General features: G+C 41.2%; 1 protein-coding gene across 1 annotated transcript in view; it reads right to left on the reverse strand.

The window, feature by feature from the left end:
• Positions 1-15,657, reverse strand: part of LOC139289310 (TOX high mobility group box family member 2-like) — a 71,879-nt gene that overhangs the window by 2,494 nt on the left and 53,728 nt on the right. Inside the window, exons 6-7 of the mRNA XM_070910890.1 lie at positions 3,700-3,930; positions 1,315-1,395 (exon numbers count right to left, since the gene is read on the reverse strand). Of these exons, the coding sequence (XP_070766991.1) occupies positions 1,315-1,395; positions 3,700-3,930 (312 nt within the window). The remainder of the gene's footprint in view (positions 1-1,314; positions 1,396-3,699; positions 3,931-15,657) is intronic.

Below are 15,657 nucleotides of genomic sequence, written 5' to 3' on the forward strand. Positions count from 1 at the left end.
CTTATCGATGCTCACTGCGTAATGAGACTCTATATATTTAATTTTCTGTCTATCCTTGGCCTGACAGCTTTCACTATTTATTTTTCACCACTTCACACACACATATATACACGTGTTGACAAGCTGACAGATGGGGAAACAGGGTCGAGGCTGAAAAGGGATGTGGTGCTTTAAAGGAAAACACCAGAACTCCACCAAAATCACCCAAACCTTGACCTTTCTCATTTTGGACAGTCTCACTCTGAGCAGGTGCAGCACCCACAAAATACCCCCACCCCGCCCCACCCTCTCCAGGCCCTATGATGAGCTGTCAGATTGCTCATCTCCAGCCATCAGTGTTGATTAGAAGGTAATGGAGCCCATTTGTATGAATAGAGCTTGGGCCGGGGTAATGATCAATAGACACCTTGACAGATAGATGAGAAAAGGAGAGGGACGGACACACACACACACACACACACACACACACACACACACACACACACACACATTCACACTAACACTCACACACACACACACATTCACACTCACACTCACACACACACACTCATATATGCAGGAGCCCAGGCAGAGAAATGAGGCTGTTTGCCCGCAGAACAAATGGAATGACAAAAGGAATCTTCCCCACACTACATTGTGTGTTGTTAATACAAGACGGCACTAAACAATGCAATCCACAGCACCCTCCTCCTTTGCTTTCTTTATCCCCCGTGCTTCTATGCTGGTGTATACAAGACGCCATCATTCATTGGGCAAAAGGGATGTCATAGATCTGAATTAGCAAGAAGGTGTCAGAGGCGGAAACCACAGCGAAGCCCATGATTGCTTGCGTTGAATTTGTACTTCCTGTTGTAGATGATTAGACGGAGGAAATCGATGATGTAATGCGTGACACAGGTGTCTGTTGGTGGCAGATATATTTAGGGTTTGTATTTTCTAAAGATGCATGTAAAACAGACCTAAACCTGATATCCTGTATAGCACGTGAGGGAGCAATCATTTTCTATCCTCCATCCCTAATAGATGTTATGGCCATATGCTTGTGCGCTCCGATTGGCTGACCCCTCCCCCAACTATATCACCATACCAACTACAATCCCCCAACCCCCAACATCTGCACCCTATGGAAATCAGGTATTGTTCCAAATATGGAATGCTCTTTTTGCATCAGATGCCCCCACCCTCTCCACCACCACCACCACCACCACCACCACCTCATTCCAAGGAAGCCCCGCCCAGCCCAGCCCATTAGCAGGGATTTTCCATCCAATCCATCATCAGTCTTAGCCAGGGCCGGTGTGTCATAAGCGTTACCTTGGAAACCAGACTGGCACGGTACGCGGCCAAGGCTTTCAGGTACTCTTTCTTAGCCGCCTCGGTTTTCCTCTTGTACGCCTGTGAAGAAAAAAAAAAATCAAAACAAGAGGCTTTGGGTGAGAGGAGAGGTTGACAAGCTCATAAATGTGCACATGTCTGTCTCTCAATACACATACACACACACACTTTTTATCTAATACTTTCTTAAACACATCATGCACACACACACACACACACACACACACACACACACACACACACACACACACACACACGCACGCACACACTCACACGTCCTTAATGTTTCCCTTTCCATCAGAGCCAATGGTACAGAACACCTCTATTTCCTCATCACAGCACTAAAACTCCCTCATCTCAATGTGTCTCCCTCTATTGTAGCAACACATCATTTCCATTCCAATCCACCTAGAGAAATGAACTGGAACTTCTCTCTCTCTCTCTCTCCCTTTACTGTAGCTCCACAATAACACTCCTATCACCATACTGACATTAGTGATACACCAGAATGGTTGTTGTCATTTGGCACATTAGGATGCGACTCCTGCCTGTGTATGAGCTTTGTTTGAAACTGCCTTCCATATTGTTACAGTGATGTACGAACCTCTGTTGTCATACGACTAACTGCCACTGCTGCGTCTGAATGAATTCAGTGTGTTTGCATAAAGAATGTGGGTTTATGAGTGCGTATGGATTTTCTTTTGTGTTTTGGCACGCAGGTATTGTCTGTGTAGGATGTAGCAGAGTGTCTGAAAATAGGGCTATTAGCCATAAGGGCTATAGGAAAACTCATGTCTATTATGCAAAACAAAAAGAATTTATGCATTGTACTTGTTAGTGTCAGGCTGGGTATTGAAATACCACTATGAATTATTGTATCTATAGCTTGTTCTGAGAAATATAAACATGTTTCATCTACAAAATCCTTTTTTCATTTAGCAAAGGAAGCCAAACATGTCAAATGTTATCTTCACACAAGCAGCTGTACAATCTTTGCCTGAATAAAATAGTGTAAAACAATATTTTGACTTAAATCAGGTAATATCTGATCAAAGTGATTAAAAGCAATTACAAATTTGAAGATTCCAGCTGATTTACAGGACACAGAGCTGTTGTGTCAGTTTGGAAAATATGGCGCCTTTAAATACACATCCTATGCTGGAACATTGTCTTTACACACACCTTTCTTAAAAGTAAACCTCCCTCATCTCAAGATAATTGCTAATAGCTAAAGAAGCTAACAAGTCTGGTTTCTCTTGGAGTTGAATACCCAGAAGGCAAAAGATCATGACCTCCTATAACTCTGCCATCATTAGCATTTCCTACCTATTACTGCCAAGCTGAAGACGACGTTAACAACAAAAACAATACACTACTCTTCCTGGATAGCCGAGATGCCCTTCAGCTAAATCCAAGGACGAGACGATAGTGAAGGGGGGGGGGCTCTAATTTTGTATTCTAGGCAGGATCAAAATAGCAGGCGAGAGATATAAATAAAGAGAGTGGAAATGAGAACTTCACACATCCCTGCTTGTCAGAGGGCCAATGAAGATGCATGGTGTGGAGGCATCAGCTATGGAGGCTGGAGGGACACAGGAAGTGCGGACCTTACCTGGGCCTGCAGCTTTGTGGGAGTTTTGTTTTTGGCAAAGAAAATGATTCAATTCTTCCGCTATATTTTTGGAAACTCCTTTTTTAGTTTTGATGGACACTGCACTGCTAAGAAAAACTCAGACAACGCTTTTGCATTGCGACGAAGGTTTGTGTGTCTGTGTGTGTGGACTCAGATCCGATTATTTACCCGCTGCCTAACTTATCAGTCCTAGATTCTAGAAATCTCCTCTGGTGTGTTTATATTTTTCCCACATTGACCATTTCTTGCCTGTAAAATGTCCGACTTTGTTAGTCTCAGACTGTTTTACGGCAGCTGTTGCACTGAATACTCTCCCCCACCCCACCCTTCCCCTCCTTCCCTTTGCTAGAATTAAATTTAGAAAGAAAATCATTTTTATGAGAGTCAGGGGAGTGGGGATAAACGGGTGGATTATCTTTAGAAAGAGAAGAACTAGCTCATTAAGGTGAGCTGTATCTCACAGCAATGTTCTGGTAATTACACAGCACATAATGCCAGGGAAAGGCTGCTTGCCTGCTGCAGCACACATGCCATCTACTGGCAGGACCAGAAGGTGTGCATGTGACTGTATATGTGTATATATCAATGTATGTGCATGTACACTGGTTCCTTTTGTGTTCAAATATATGTAAATGTTCGCATACAGCATTATACAAAACAGTCCCTGTTAGAGATTCCTGTGTGTTTCCCCATCCACTTCACTGATATCCCAGACCTGCATATTTTTGTACCTGCTTCTGCTCCTCTCCTAGGCTGTCCCACATGGAGGCCACAATCTTGGAGACGTCCCCGAAGGTGGCGTTGGGGTTTTGGCCCTTAATGGCCGCCTGGGTGTCTCTGAAGAAGAGCGCGTAGGCCGACACGGGCTTCTGTGGCTCGTTGGGGTCCTTCTTCTTCTTCTTCTTTTGAGGTTTGGGTTTGGGCTTCATCATTTCTGCTGAGGCCCGCTTCTCACTGCTTATCTGGGGTCAGAAAGAGGGGTGGAGATGGAGGGACAGAAGAGAGAAAAAAGAGATATTGCTGGTCATAAATCAGTTGATGAAAATAACTCACAGCTCACTTGGCTGCAACTACTACAGAAAGAAGAGTCTTTCACTATGCATGATGCATTGCCTGGATGCGATACTTTAGATGTTCTCAAGGTTAAATTTATGTAAAAAAAAAAAAAAAGAAGAACCTTAGCAATAACCACTGTGCACATGATGCTCAGCAAAATGAAATAGCCAAATAGAACATTCAGTAAACACTGGACAGAGGGTGAAAGCAGTAGAGTTCTGCGAAGAGCAGCCGCAGCTTGTTCTGAGAAGAGAAAACAGATCAATTTACGGACATGGGCGAATGAAGACTAACAGGACGTCAGTGAGACAGGTTAGCCTCTGGGGTGTTGGAGGGGGGTAGGGAGGTGTGGTTCAGGAGAAACTGGCCAAACACGGGATAGGAGAGGAAGAGAGAGTCCCAGGCTAATTAAAATATCATTCCACTTCACATTGGTACTACTTTATCAGCTGAATTCATGAATTCATGGGTATTTTCTGCTTTTCTTTAAATCTTTATTTTGTCACTTTCATGTAGATCACAGCAAATTCAATTCCACTTTCTGAGGAAACCATAAAAAAAAGAGGATTAAATCTATATTTTTCATAGGATGTACGCAGTTGGCTTGTCAACAATAACACACCGCAATCTCACTACATTTTCAGTAGGCAAAAAACTGCTCACATCTGTGTGATGTACTCGATCCAATACACATGAATACATTTTCATTTTCCATGCAGGGCTTTGACGGGGGAGTCAAATCCAGGTCACCTGATCCTGGTTGTGATTCTATATGGAAATTGCCTTCTTTGCTGAGGAGAGAACACATCAAGCACGGGAGAAAGAAGGGAGAGGAAGGGGGAGAGAGAGAGAGAGAGAGAGAGAGAGAGAGAGAGAGAGAGAGAGAGAGAGAGAGATAAGGAGAAAGAGAGAGAAGAGGTGCAGCTGAGGGAGGACGGCGAGGAAGAAGTGACGGCTTGATGTTGCCATTAGTATCAGTGGAACATCAGTTAACCTGATTTCTTGGTTGCTATGAAGGCAGGAAAAAACAATCCAATTTCCATCCATATAATAGAAGTTATAATGACATGCTGAATATATAATGATATACATTGGTATTATGTCAAATGAAGGATGTTTATGCGCACTATTTACGGTTGAGGGCTCATGGAGAGTTACTCAAATGTTGTTAAGGGCTTTGAGTGAAGTGAGAGCGAAGTCTTTTTTCTCCTTGGCAAAGAGAGCCCATCTCCAAGCCCAGGTTCCTATTTCATCAGGTTGCACTTTGGAAATTTTAAACAGCTTTGAAAGTTCTCTTTCATGATCCACTGATCCTGGGTTTCAGTGTTAAAACTCAGCAGGGGGTGGGTGGGGGGGAGAACAAACCATGAAAAAGATTTGTCCCCGCGCGAGTATCAAAAAGCAACTTGAGGACATTTAAAGACGTTCACATCCATCTAATGCATACTTATCACGGGATTAAGCAACAGCAATGTTTTCCCCCCTTTAACTGTCAATTGGAAAACAGGAAATGACTGCCTTTGAAAATCGCATTGTTTCAGCAAAGCATTTGGAGCCAGACAACACACTGTATTCCACACAGCATGAAATTAACTAATCAAAATTCAAGGTCCAGGAGCACATTTGGCAGCAAAAGAAAAACTTCAAAATGGCTTTTGTGGTGAGCGGAAATGAATGGATGTTCTCATTCAGGGTGATGTGAAAGTATTGCTTGTCTATTTCACAGCTTACAGGTAATATTCATTTTTTTTGTGTGTGTGTGTGAGTACGCCTGGTTTCATTAAAAAATAATCATCCCTCACTTTAAGGCAATGAGGCAGAAGACAGGCATTTGAAACGACATCTGTTCCACCCAAGCCTTTGAAGTGAAAATAGAATAAACTGAAGGTAGAGCTAATGGAATGACAAAATAGAAAAAAAAAGAAGGCTAAATAATCTCCAGGAAAACTCACATGTATTCACACAGGAGAACAAGGTTGCGCGTTCTTTTCATTTCTTAATTTAATTCCCTCTCTTATTGTACGAGATTCATGTTTGTGAACTTATACGAGGCCGACAGATGAAATATCAATGAAACTGAAAAGAATACAGATGAAATGTGAAAGAAGATGGCTCAACATGCCTCAAAAAAGAGTACAATAAACCAAAACTCCACTCACTACAGCATACAGTGGCAGTGTTAAGAATTTACTTTCAGTAACAGCGTTACAGAACAAATCCACCTTTAGATTTGTTTGTTAGGTACAGAATCAATCTGGGATTTTCAATTTGCTTTCATTTTCCCTCAACCTGTCTTATCAACATCTACTGCTGTCAGTGGTTTCCTACACTCCCCCAAAAAACCCAGGAGTGGGTGTGAACATCACTGCACACAGGTCGATTAAAAAAAAAGACATAGAAATCGTACCAAGAAACATAAGCATTAAAATATTAAACTTGTGTCAAGGTAATATGTCTGCAAGAAGCAGACAAGCACGGTCTTAAATGCAAAATGTATATATCTACAGTAGGAAACTGTAATAATCATTTGTCACACTAAAAAGACATATTATCTTTTTGAGATCCTTTATCTAGAATTTCTGAAGTGTACTGCTTATGTCAAATTGTGTTTTACAGTGGCCTGATTTTTTTGTTTGTTTGTAGGAGGGGACTTTTGCAGCGGCTCTGTGGAGTTTACATGACCAGAATAAAGTTCATATCAGATATCTGATATCAGCTACTATATCTGAGTAGTTTTATGTGGATAAAACTCAAATATTAGAACCGGTGGTTACCTTTATTTCTACCTCTTTCTCTTAATTACAAACACATTCATTAGAGTGGTTTTACTCGCTCCACCACGTGTCCACTAAACAATATCAAGCTTATTTTCCCTGGTTTTCTCATTCAGGTGTGGAGGAAATATTGTAATGATTATGACAGATGTTGTTCTCGGTTGAGAAAAAAGGGTGAGTCACATCCTTTATTCATAACGCAACATCTCGTGGTTGAACTGCATTCTGGTCTATTTTCTGATCCTGTCAGTGGAGAGATTGGTATCTGGTCCTCTTCTGCAATGGATTCCTCCCTGTGTGACTGCTGATGCAAAATGGTGAGTCTGTAAAGTAGCTCTTTGATTCTGATGTGCTGACACTGGATCCTGGCGTTCACCACTCGTATTTCAGCCTGTTGGACATTTATCTCCCGTCTTGCACCACTGTATATGAGATATCGTGATGTAATTTTGTCTATGTTCAGCCAGACATCCCCAGTAATAGGGAAAATACACATGTACCCTCTGAACAACAGACTGGACCAAAATGTGCGACCTACAGTACGCTGCTCATAAGAAATTTTCTCCAAATTTGAAATTTAGAGCTCCCTATATTTTTGGAAGTTCAAGCTATCACTAAAAAGATGTCCCGAAATATCCATCTTGAAATATCCCTTTAGCTTCCAAGTCACAGAGAAACGGGCCACATTTCCTAATTGCATATTTACTATTTCAGTTATAATACTGAGCGTCATATGAGTCAGTAGGGTGAGGGAAATGACAACGACAACAACAACATGTTTCTCCTGCTCTACTTTAACTGTAGCTTGCGAGCCAAACCACAGACATGTTTTTTGGTAAAAAAGTGGCAATTAAGATGCATGAACAGGCTAATCCTAACATTTACATCTCATAGGAAAAATGTGCAAAAGATGACACAAGGGGAAAAGATGTGACAAAAAAGTTTCAGTCAACAGACCATTTACAGACCATAAACATCGTAGCTGGACCAGTGTGTGAGAAATATAGACATGTTTTGTTTTGTTTTTTAATAAAACCCTTTTTTTAATTTAAGAAACGAATCCAAACTTCTCAAAAGCCATACATGAACTTTGCCTAAACAAAGGTTTGTCTAAAATTGCCAATGTTTTGATTTAAAGCAGCAACTTTCTAATCAAACATAAAGTAATGAAGATTCTGAGCAAATATTCGCTACCAGCTTTCGGCACATGACAGTGTTTGGTACTTACGTGCTATGTACACGTTTTGGTCTGGACAGAGAAAGTATTCAGGTTCAATATCCTACCTTAGCCATGAGACCAGAAGATATAAAATATAATTTTCTCTTTAGTTTTTGGATGCTGCTTTTCTCCACACTTGAGGACACACTGCCCATTTACTGAGCAGATCGACACTGACGTTGCATTTTCACTTCAGCTATATTTTAAAGACCACAGTGTAGAGACGTCCAAAAACAGCACATGACTGTTGCTAGGTAAGACCACCTTGTCCTGTGCAGAGCAGTTTAGTCTAAATATATTTTGTACACAGCTTTCTAGTTTACAAGCAAAAGTCTGAAGTATAATGTCAGCCTTAGCTTGCTCATCCCATCAGCGTTTCTGCTGTCTGAGAGAGAGAGAGGGGTGGGGTGGGGTGGGGGGGAGAGATAGGGAGGAGGGGGTAGCTGTAATTCTGAATGGACAGCACTGCACTGGCAAGACAAGATTAGAATTGACAGCCTGATAACTGCGTCACTATCAAAACAGCAGAGAGAGAGAGCGAGATAGAGGAGGGAGGGACAACGAGGAAGTGGGAGAGAGGGAGAGAAGAGAGGAGAGGGTGAGATGCAAAGGAAAAAGAAAGTTGATGTAGAGAGAGAGAGAGAGCAGATAAAAGGAGCCGGGGAGGCGGAGTGATGTAGGGAGAAGAGGGTTGATAACAAAAAAGAAGGACGGGCGCATACGCAGAGACCGACAAGAGTTTAAGAGACATGAAAATTAGACAATAAAACCAGGTAATAGTATGAGAGAATATAAAAGTGTTTGTCCAATCACAGCCTCCTGAATATATGCATCATCATCATCATCGTCATCATCATCATCATCATATGTGCTGAACAGCAAAGTGGAGAGTGCTGCATGGTGTATCGATTTCAAAAGGCCATAAAAACAAACAGGAACTACTCAGAGGTGACACACAGATACACTTTCTCTTTACACTGATGGCCGTTACACGATGCAGATACTGAGCACGGCGCTAAGTCAAATCTGAATGCCATCCACTTCCAAAGTCTATAACACTTCTGTGGAGTTCACGCAAAACAACTGTACAATGGCTTTCAGTGTGTTATGCAGTTTGTGGTACACAGTTAGTGTGAAAGCACCAACAGAGGATACATGATAAACCCATTTCTGCATAGTTTTTGCACAGAAATATTGTCTGAGTGTGTGCTGGCCTGAGGACTGAGGCACAGTAGAAGCACTGCTCAGCAGCTGACGGTGATACAGAAGAGGCTCTTTAAAGCAGCAGTTCAAGAACATTAATCGAAGATTGGTGGTGAAATACAGGACAGAGTCTGGGGAAAAAAAGCCAGTAAAAGTATTTTTAATTTAACTAGGGGACTTTTCAATAATAAAACCACATTTAACTGTGTTCTTCTCAGTATTCAACTGCCTAAATGTTGTCTAAAGTCAAACTTTATAAAGTGTGCTTTTTAAGAGGCATGAAAAAAGCTTGTAACATGCAGGGTGTTTTGAATACAAATCAGTCGCACTTTAGAGCAGCTGTGCAACACCAGCAGGCTGAGGTGGACAAAAACACAGCAGCGTACAGTAAAGACAGGATCGCACTTTGATTGGCTTTGAATGCCCCACTATGTGCACCAGCTAGTCGCTGACTTTGCCTCTGTTGCTGTTTGGTGCTGAGCAGGTGGTGTGCAGAGTGTTTTTTAGCAGTTGCTGAATTCTAATATATGTTTTATTGGTATTTATTTTAAAGACACTGACCAAGTATATCAAATAATGATATTTGTAAAAAATGTATATGTGGTACGGTGGAATAGATCTCTTCAACAGTGCAAGCACGGACTTCTCCACAGCAGCATACTGGAGAGGAGCACAGCTTAGTGCAGCTGTTACAGACTCTAAGCCTTTGTGGGTTTATAAATAGATAAATGGCCATGGTTAGAGAAGCAGAAGTGAGAATAATGTAATTTCAAGATGCCATATATAATTTTTCTGCAATTTTCACCACCAGCTGTAACTCGCAGCCTTATGGAAAAAGCTGGGACCCTGAAGGTTGTGTAGCGCAACAAAAATATCAGAACACCAAGTTACGAGCAGCTACAAAGTCAGCTGGTTTAAAAATGTAAAAGCATGCCAGTCATTTGAATCATCCATGCAGTTGTTCGCTCCAGCTTGTAAGGATGCAGGCGGTACAGAAACGGATGATAAATGTTGAATACTACCCAAAGTTTTTCCAGACAACATCATGTATTTGAAATTAATTATAACATGATGTCAGTCGTCTCCACTTGACTGCATGATCAGATGGTTTCGGAGCGGAAGGGAATAAATGCTGGAGTGGGTTTTGAGAGAGAGTAAGCAAGTCTTTGTTAAGTTTCCATAATTAGGGTAGGGGATCATGCGGGCTTACATTTTGCTTTTTATTACGTGCGCTTGGTTGTTATTTAGATATCGGTTTCACCTCGCATTTCAAAGTGCCCCTGTGTGTAATGCTGTCAAGATCGTGGCCTTACAAAATGTTGGCAGGCAAGAAGGGAATGTAAACAAAGCTGTTTGAGATCTGAATGATTCAACCTTTTCTAAACTAAGACTGCCTGTAGATGCCATGGATGGGATCCAAAATATAAGATGCTTGTTAAAATGGTTTCTTACATCCAGTTTGAATATTACACAACGTGTGATAGTCAAATTAAACTGCAAATTCCTATAAATAATTAATATCTCATACTACCTTCATATCTTATACTACAATATTTTTTACAATCACTCCTGCGTTAGTCCTGTTTTTGTGTATCCCCATCATCTAGTTCACCATGAAGGTTTGATGGGTTAAAATATGTCTTAAAATATATACCGTACCCTCGTCATCTGGAAGCTATTACAACTCCATGTCAGACTGCCCATCTGTAAGCAATGAGCGGCATGTCAAAGCCGCCACACAGATCTCTGAGTAGAACCAGGCACTTGTCCAGAGAGCAGCACTCGTCAAATAAAAATACAGCCCGGCCCAAACAATAATGAACCGGAAGAGCAGACTCTGCTCGTGATCTCAGAGACATGAAAGGACATCAGTGGGAATACAGAGCTGATCCATAAAGAGCCCATTATGGAATTTGTATCCAGTCCTGATACCGTGCCATTACAAATATACAAGGCCTTTATGATGTGGAGTCCTTCGTTAGTGTTTTCAGACATGCGGGCTTGCACTACTGAGCTGGCAATGTGGATTTGATTTCGACCAGTATTCCCATTGCAGATATTTCAATTCAAACTCGAGCCCAAAGACATTGCTGAGCTAAGCTGCATGATTTATCTGACTCTGGAAAATGACTGACAGCTCTGAGGAGCTCCTCCCTACAAGCTTTGCCTAACAGCACTGGACCCACTTAATCAGCCTAAATTGCAAAGTCGGGGCCCTTGTATTTGGTAATGTGGTGAAAACAGTGGCAAGTGAGAGCTAATTAGATTAACGGTAGTTTAACGAGCTGTTGGAGGGGCCCCCGCAGATTGGATTTTAATAAATAGTGGCAAAAGCATCTGCTATGCACTTCCTGGCTCTGCTGGCATCCTAATTGGCCCCAGTGGGTTGCTGTAGCTCAGCACTACACACTGCAATTTAGGAAGGGAAAAAGGCAAAATGCTTATCTTCAGTACAGGTATGTCTGGGAAACGAAATAAAAAATTGTATTTATGATTGCATGGCTTCACAGGCAAGGCTTTATCAACATAAATACAACACTAATACAATTTTAAAAAGACTTTTATCGCCACAGAACACCACAAAATGTCCACGGAGCAGGAGGAGAGGATATCTCAAAGTACAAATAAAACAGATTTTGACATATTTTTCTTTTCCTATTGTTTGTTTTCAAGATGAAATGTTCCCATGATGAGGTCTTTGTAGAGGCAACGGCACATAAAGGAAAAAACAATTAATCAAACATGAATGAGCGACCATAGCAGGGTTATTTCCATAGCAACAGCCCGAGGGGACAACTTGAACCCTTTAATGTGAGCTGGTGATGTCTCTTTGTAAACATCTGCGCAGCGGGGGGAGGAAGCCAATGAGAGAGCCTGGCAACAGAGGCATCACAGGCCAGCAACCTCTTGGTAACAATCGAAGTTTCCATTATCTAGTGTTGAAAGGACCTAAAAGTGCTCTGAAATATTTTATTCGAGAGCGTTCGGAGTTGATAAGCATCTTTGTATTATTGCTGTTAAGTGTCCAAAAACACTGAGGTAGTTTGCAGTGAAGCTCATAGCTGCTAAAAAACAATATGCAAATGATCAGGGAAAAAGTGAACTGACATCAAAGCCATTTATACAAAGACTATTTCTTGACGTTATTCCTCTTACATCAGGCAACAAATCACAGCCATAATCTCTCTCATACTCACGCCTTATGCAACCTGCAACCAGTAGGCTCGTTCGACCGCCAGCTGTGACCAACAGAAGACACTATGCAAGTGCACAAACAGCACAAACAGCTATTATCAAGGGCTGCTTGTTGTTGGTGGCCATAAAGGCACAAGACTAATTGTCATTTCACAATCTGTCAAAATACATGAGAAACACTTCTCAAATGTTAGACAAGGATTTTAGAGTTACAAGAGTAAAGCATGAGCAAGAGAAAAACACAGCTCAGAAAGTAACCTGATTGCAGTCTAAAAATGACAAGAGCAGCATAAGTATACAGTGGCAGAATAGTAATTCAGTCAACCACACTGCTCTCATGTATGTAAAGGGAAACAAGAACAGCCTATAGTTCTCAGTGGTCCACGCTCAAGTCAACAATCCCTTGTACTAAACGTCAATCATAAAATGTCAGAAACAACAAAGCCAGTAACAGTCTTTAAGAGCTCTAGAAAAGATTATGAATTTGACTTTTTCGCTCTCCCTCAACTCATCGGTGACTGGGCAGTTTGTGGAGGCTGGCAGCACCGCCGCTGGCAGGAGCAGGTATCCGTAACCCTTCTTACAAACACTCGTGTCCCAAACCTCAGCGGTTCCTTGGGCGAGAGTAATGGCTTCTTTGCACTGGGCTGCGCCGTGCTATTGTAGAATCACAGAGCGGTTAATTGAAACAAATGACTCTAATAATGGGACATTATCCCCACAGGCTGGCTTTGTGGTGGGCCTAATTAGCGTTGCGGTGGTGGCGAGGAGGACGAGTCACCACGCTGATCCCTCAAAGGAAGCAGCCGAGGCCCCCTTTTAAGTGGGTAGTGCGGGATTCTCCTACTTGCAGCATGTGAGGGTGCCGGGCTTTTTCAAAACCAGCATGGTAAATGTAAACATGTTTAGACACCCCGAGGGTGAGTGCCGCTCTGCTAGGCGCTGCACTGTGGCTGCTTTTCCTTTTCCTGCTCTTCAACCCTTCCTGACTGAGCCAGCTCAAAAGGTTTGAGGTCAGAACATGCAAATAAATGGCCGTTTTTATTAGGAAATTTGGTCAGGGCTGCATCTTAAGATCATTTTCTTCATTGATAAAACTGTGGATTCTTTTTTTCAGTTAACCAATTCATAGATCTACAAAATGTCAGAAAGTAGTGACAGATGCCGACCACAGTTTGCCAGCCTGTTTTGTCCAATAGTTCAAATCCCAAATGATTTCTATTTACAGTCATATAAAACAGAGAAAAGCAGCAAAGTCTGAAAGTCATTTCAGAAGCTGCATTCAGAGAATATTTAGCATTTTTGCTTGATGAAAGATTTAGATTTTCAAAGCTGTTATTGTATTATTGTGAACTCTTGACTCTTCACCTTGTTGTCCTCTTGCATGTCATCACATTCTCCTTTGGAGCGTCAATGGCTCATAACTAATGTGACAACATGAAATATTGTTTTCCAGATGTGTTTTGATAACCAGTGAAATCTGTTTTTGCCATTTCTAATTGTTTACCCTTGTACATGATGATCCCAGAAAGTCAGCTGTAACGCGGTGTTCAAATCGCTGTGACCAAGCTGTTTTAAATATTCATTAGTCGTAACAGTCGCCTAAGGTTATTTGAATTAGTGCCATGAATATTCATGAATTGCAATGAATGTGCATTTGTTTTTAAAGCTCAATCTGTTAATACTCCTCTTCATTACTTCACTCCGAACGCTGCGTGATGAACTGCACAAAACAAAGCTTTGCCTTTTTTTTAAAGCACAATTCTCTTTGGAAGCCTATTTGTTTCAGTTTAAATGAAACAAGAGTGCCCTACCAATTATCTCCCTGTCATTTCTCTTGACAACTACAAGACACAGTGTTCACCCCTGTTGTGCATTGTAGCACTGAAGGGCATCTGTCTCCTTTTGAAATGAAAAGCCACAACAGAAAACATTTCTTCTGTTACGAAAAGTGATTTATCTGGGAACGTCACTGAGATGTCATATCTATCCTAGTGAAAGGCAGCAGAGCAAACAGGTCATATGAGATATGTCTAAAACCTACACTGGAAAAAAAAGATTGCTGTTTCAATTTAAAAAACACAAGTAATCCAGCCACACTGAGCATGTGAAGTCAAGTCAAACTGCAATTTTCCACAACCTTTTTTTCTTTTTAGATAGAGTTTATTTTAAGGCAGTTCTTCTCATTAGGTAGTAGGCAGTGGAGGGGGGCTGGAAAATGGAAAAGGTGATCTTCCACTTTCAAACATATATGTTGTACACCATAGGCCACTTACTGGATTTCACTATGTGTACCGTATACAACAGATTATACTGCATTTTTTGCATTTCTGGATATATTTGTTTGAATATTGCATTTCCAGGATGTTTCATCGTTTTATCTGTTTGATATGTTGATAGGCTTACCCTGGCCTTTTTAATGGCTTGATTGGGCCTCTAACTATACCTCCACTGTCAATAACCACAGCTGTCAATATAGTTTTTATGTTGCTGCGTTAAAATAGTCTATGGCGCTGTCTATGCCCTAAATGCCAAGTGATGCAAAATAAATTTCCTGTCACAGATTAAATGAAGTCGAATTAAGTCAAGCTCACATAACCTTGAAGCAATCAGTAGCTCTGACAAAGACTGATCCTGGAAATAAAGGCACACACATACACGCCGTGAACACACTTATACTGTACCATAGTTGTGCACGCTATACAGTGCTGTATAGCGTGCACAACTATGGTACAGTACTGTTCACTACTGCACTGACATGTACTAATGCACTTAATAGTTCCGTGTCATACTTTTTAATAGAGGCTGGGATGAGGCAAGTTTAGTTTTCCAAAGTTGAAGTTGCACTAATCAGTATTTTTGTTGTATTACCAATGATTCGAATGATTATGTATAATGTGAAAGGGGTTGCTCACAGTGAATAATCACCTCAAAACTCTGCAGCTTTTCGCGAATTGTTTTGGTTTGTACTGTTTGTTACAGTATAAATCTGTTGTAAACCCCGTCAACTCCAGCAGCAGCAGTTTTCAGCAAAACAGCGTAGATGAACTGTTTGCTTACAAGTAAGCAATAACAACTTTATAAAGTATAATATTATATATCAGGTGTATCAGTGTGTTTGCTGGCTTTCTGTAGAGTTCTTCTGCCCTCAAGTGGCCAAAAAAACACAACCCCAAAAACAATCAATCAATCAATCAATCAAAAATCTGTTAATGCAGCCTTAAAAACAAACAAAGCAGTAT

Source organism: Enoplosus armatus, chromosome 8, assembly GCF_043641665.1.
Source record: "Enoplosus armatus isolate fEnoArm2 chromosome 8, fEnoArm2.hap1, whole genome shotgun sequence".
In the NCBI taxonomy this organism is placed as follows: Eukaryota; Metazoa; Chordata; class Actinopteri; order Centrarchiformes; family Enoplosidae; genus Enoplosus; species Enoplosus armatus.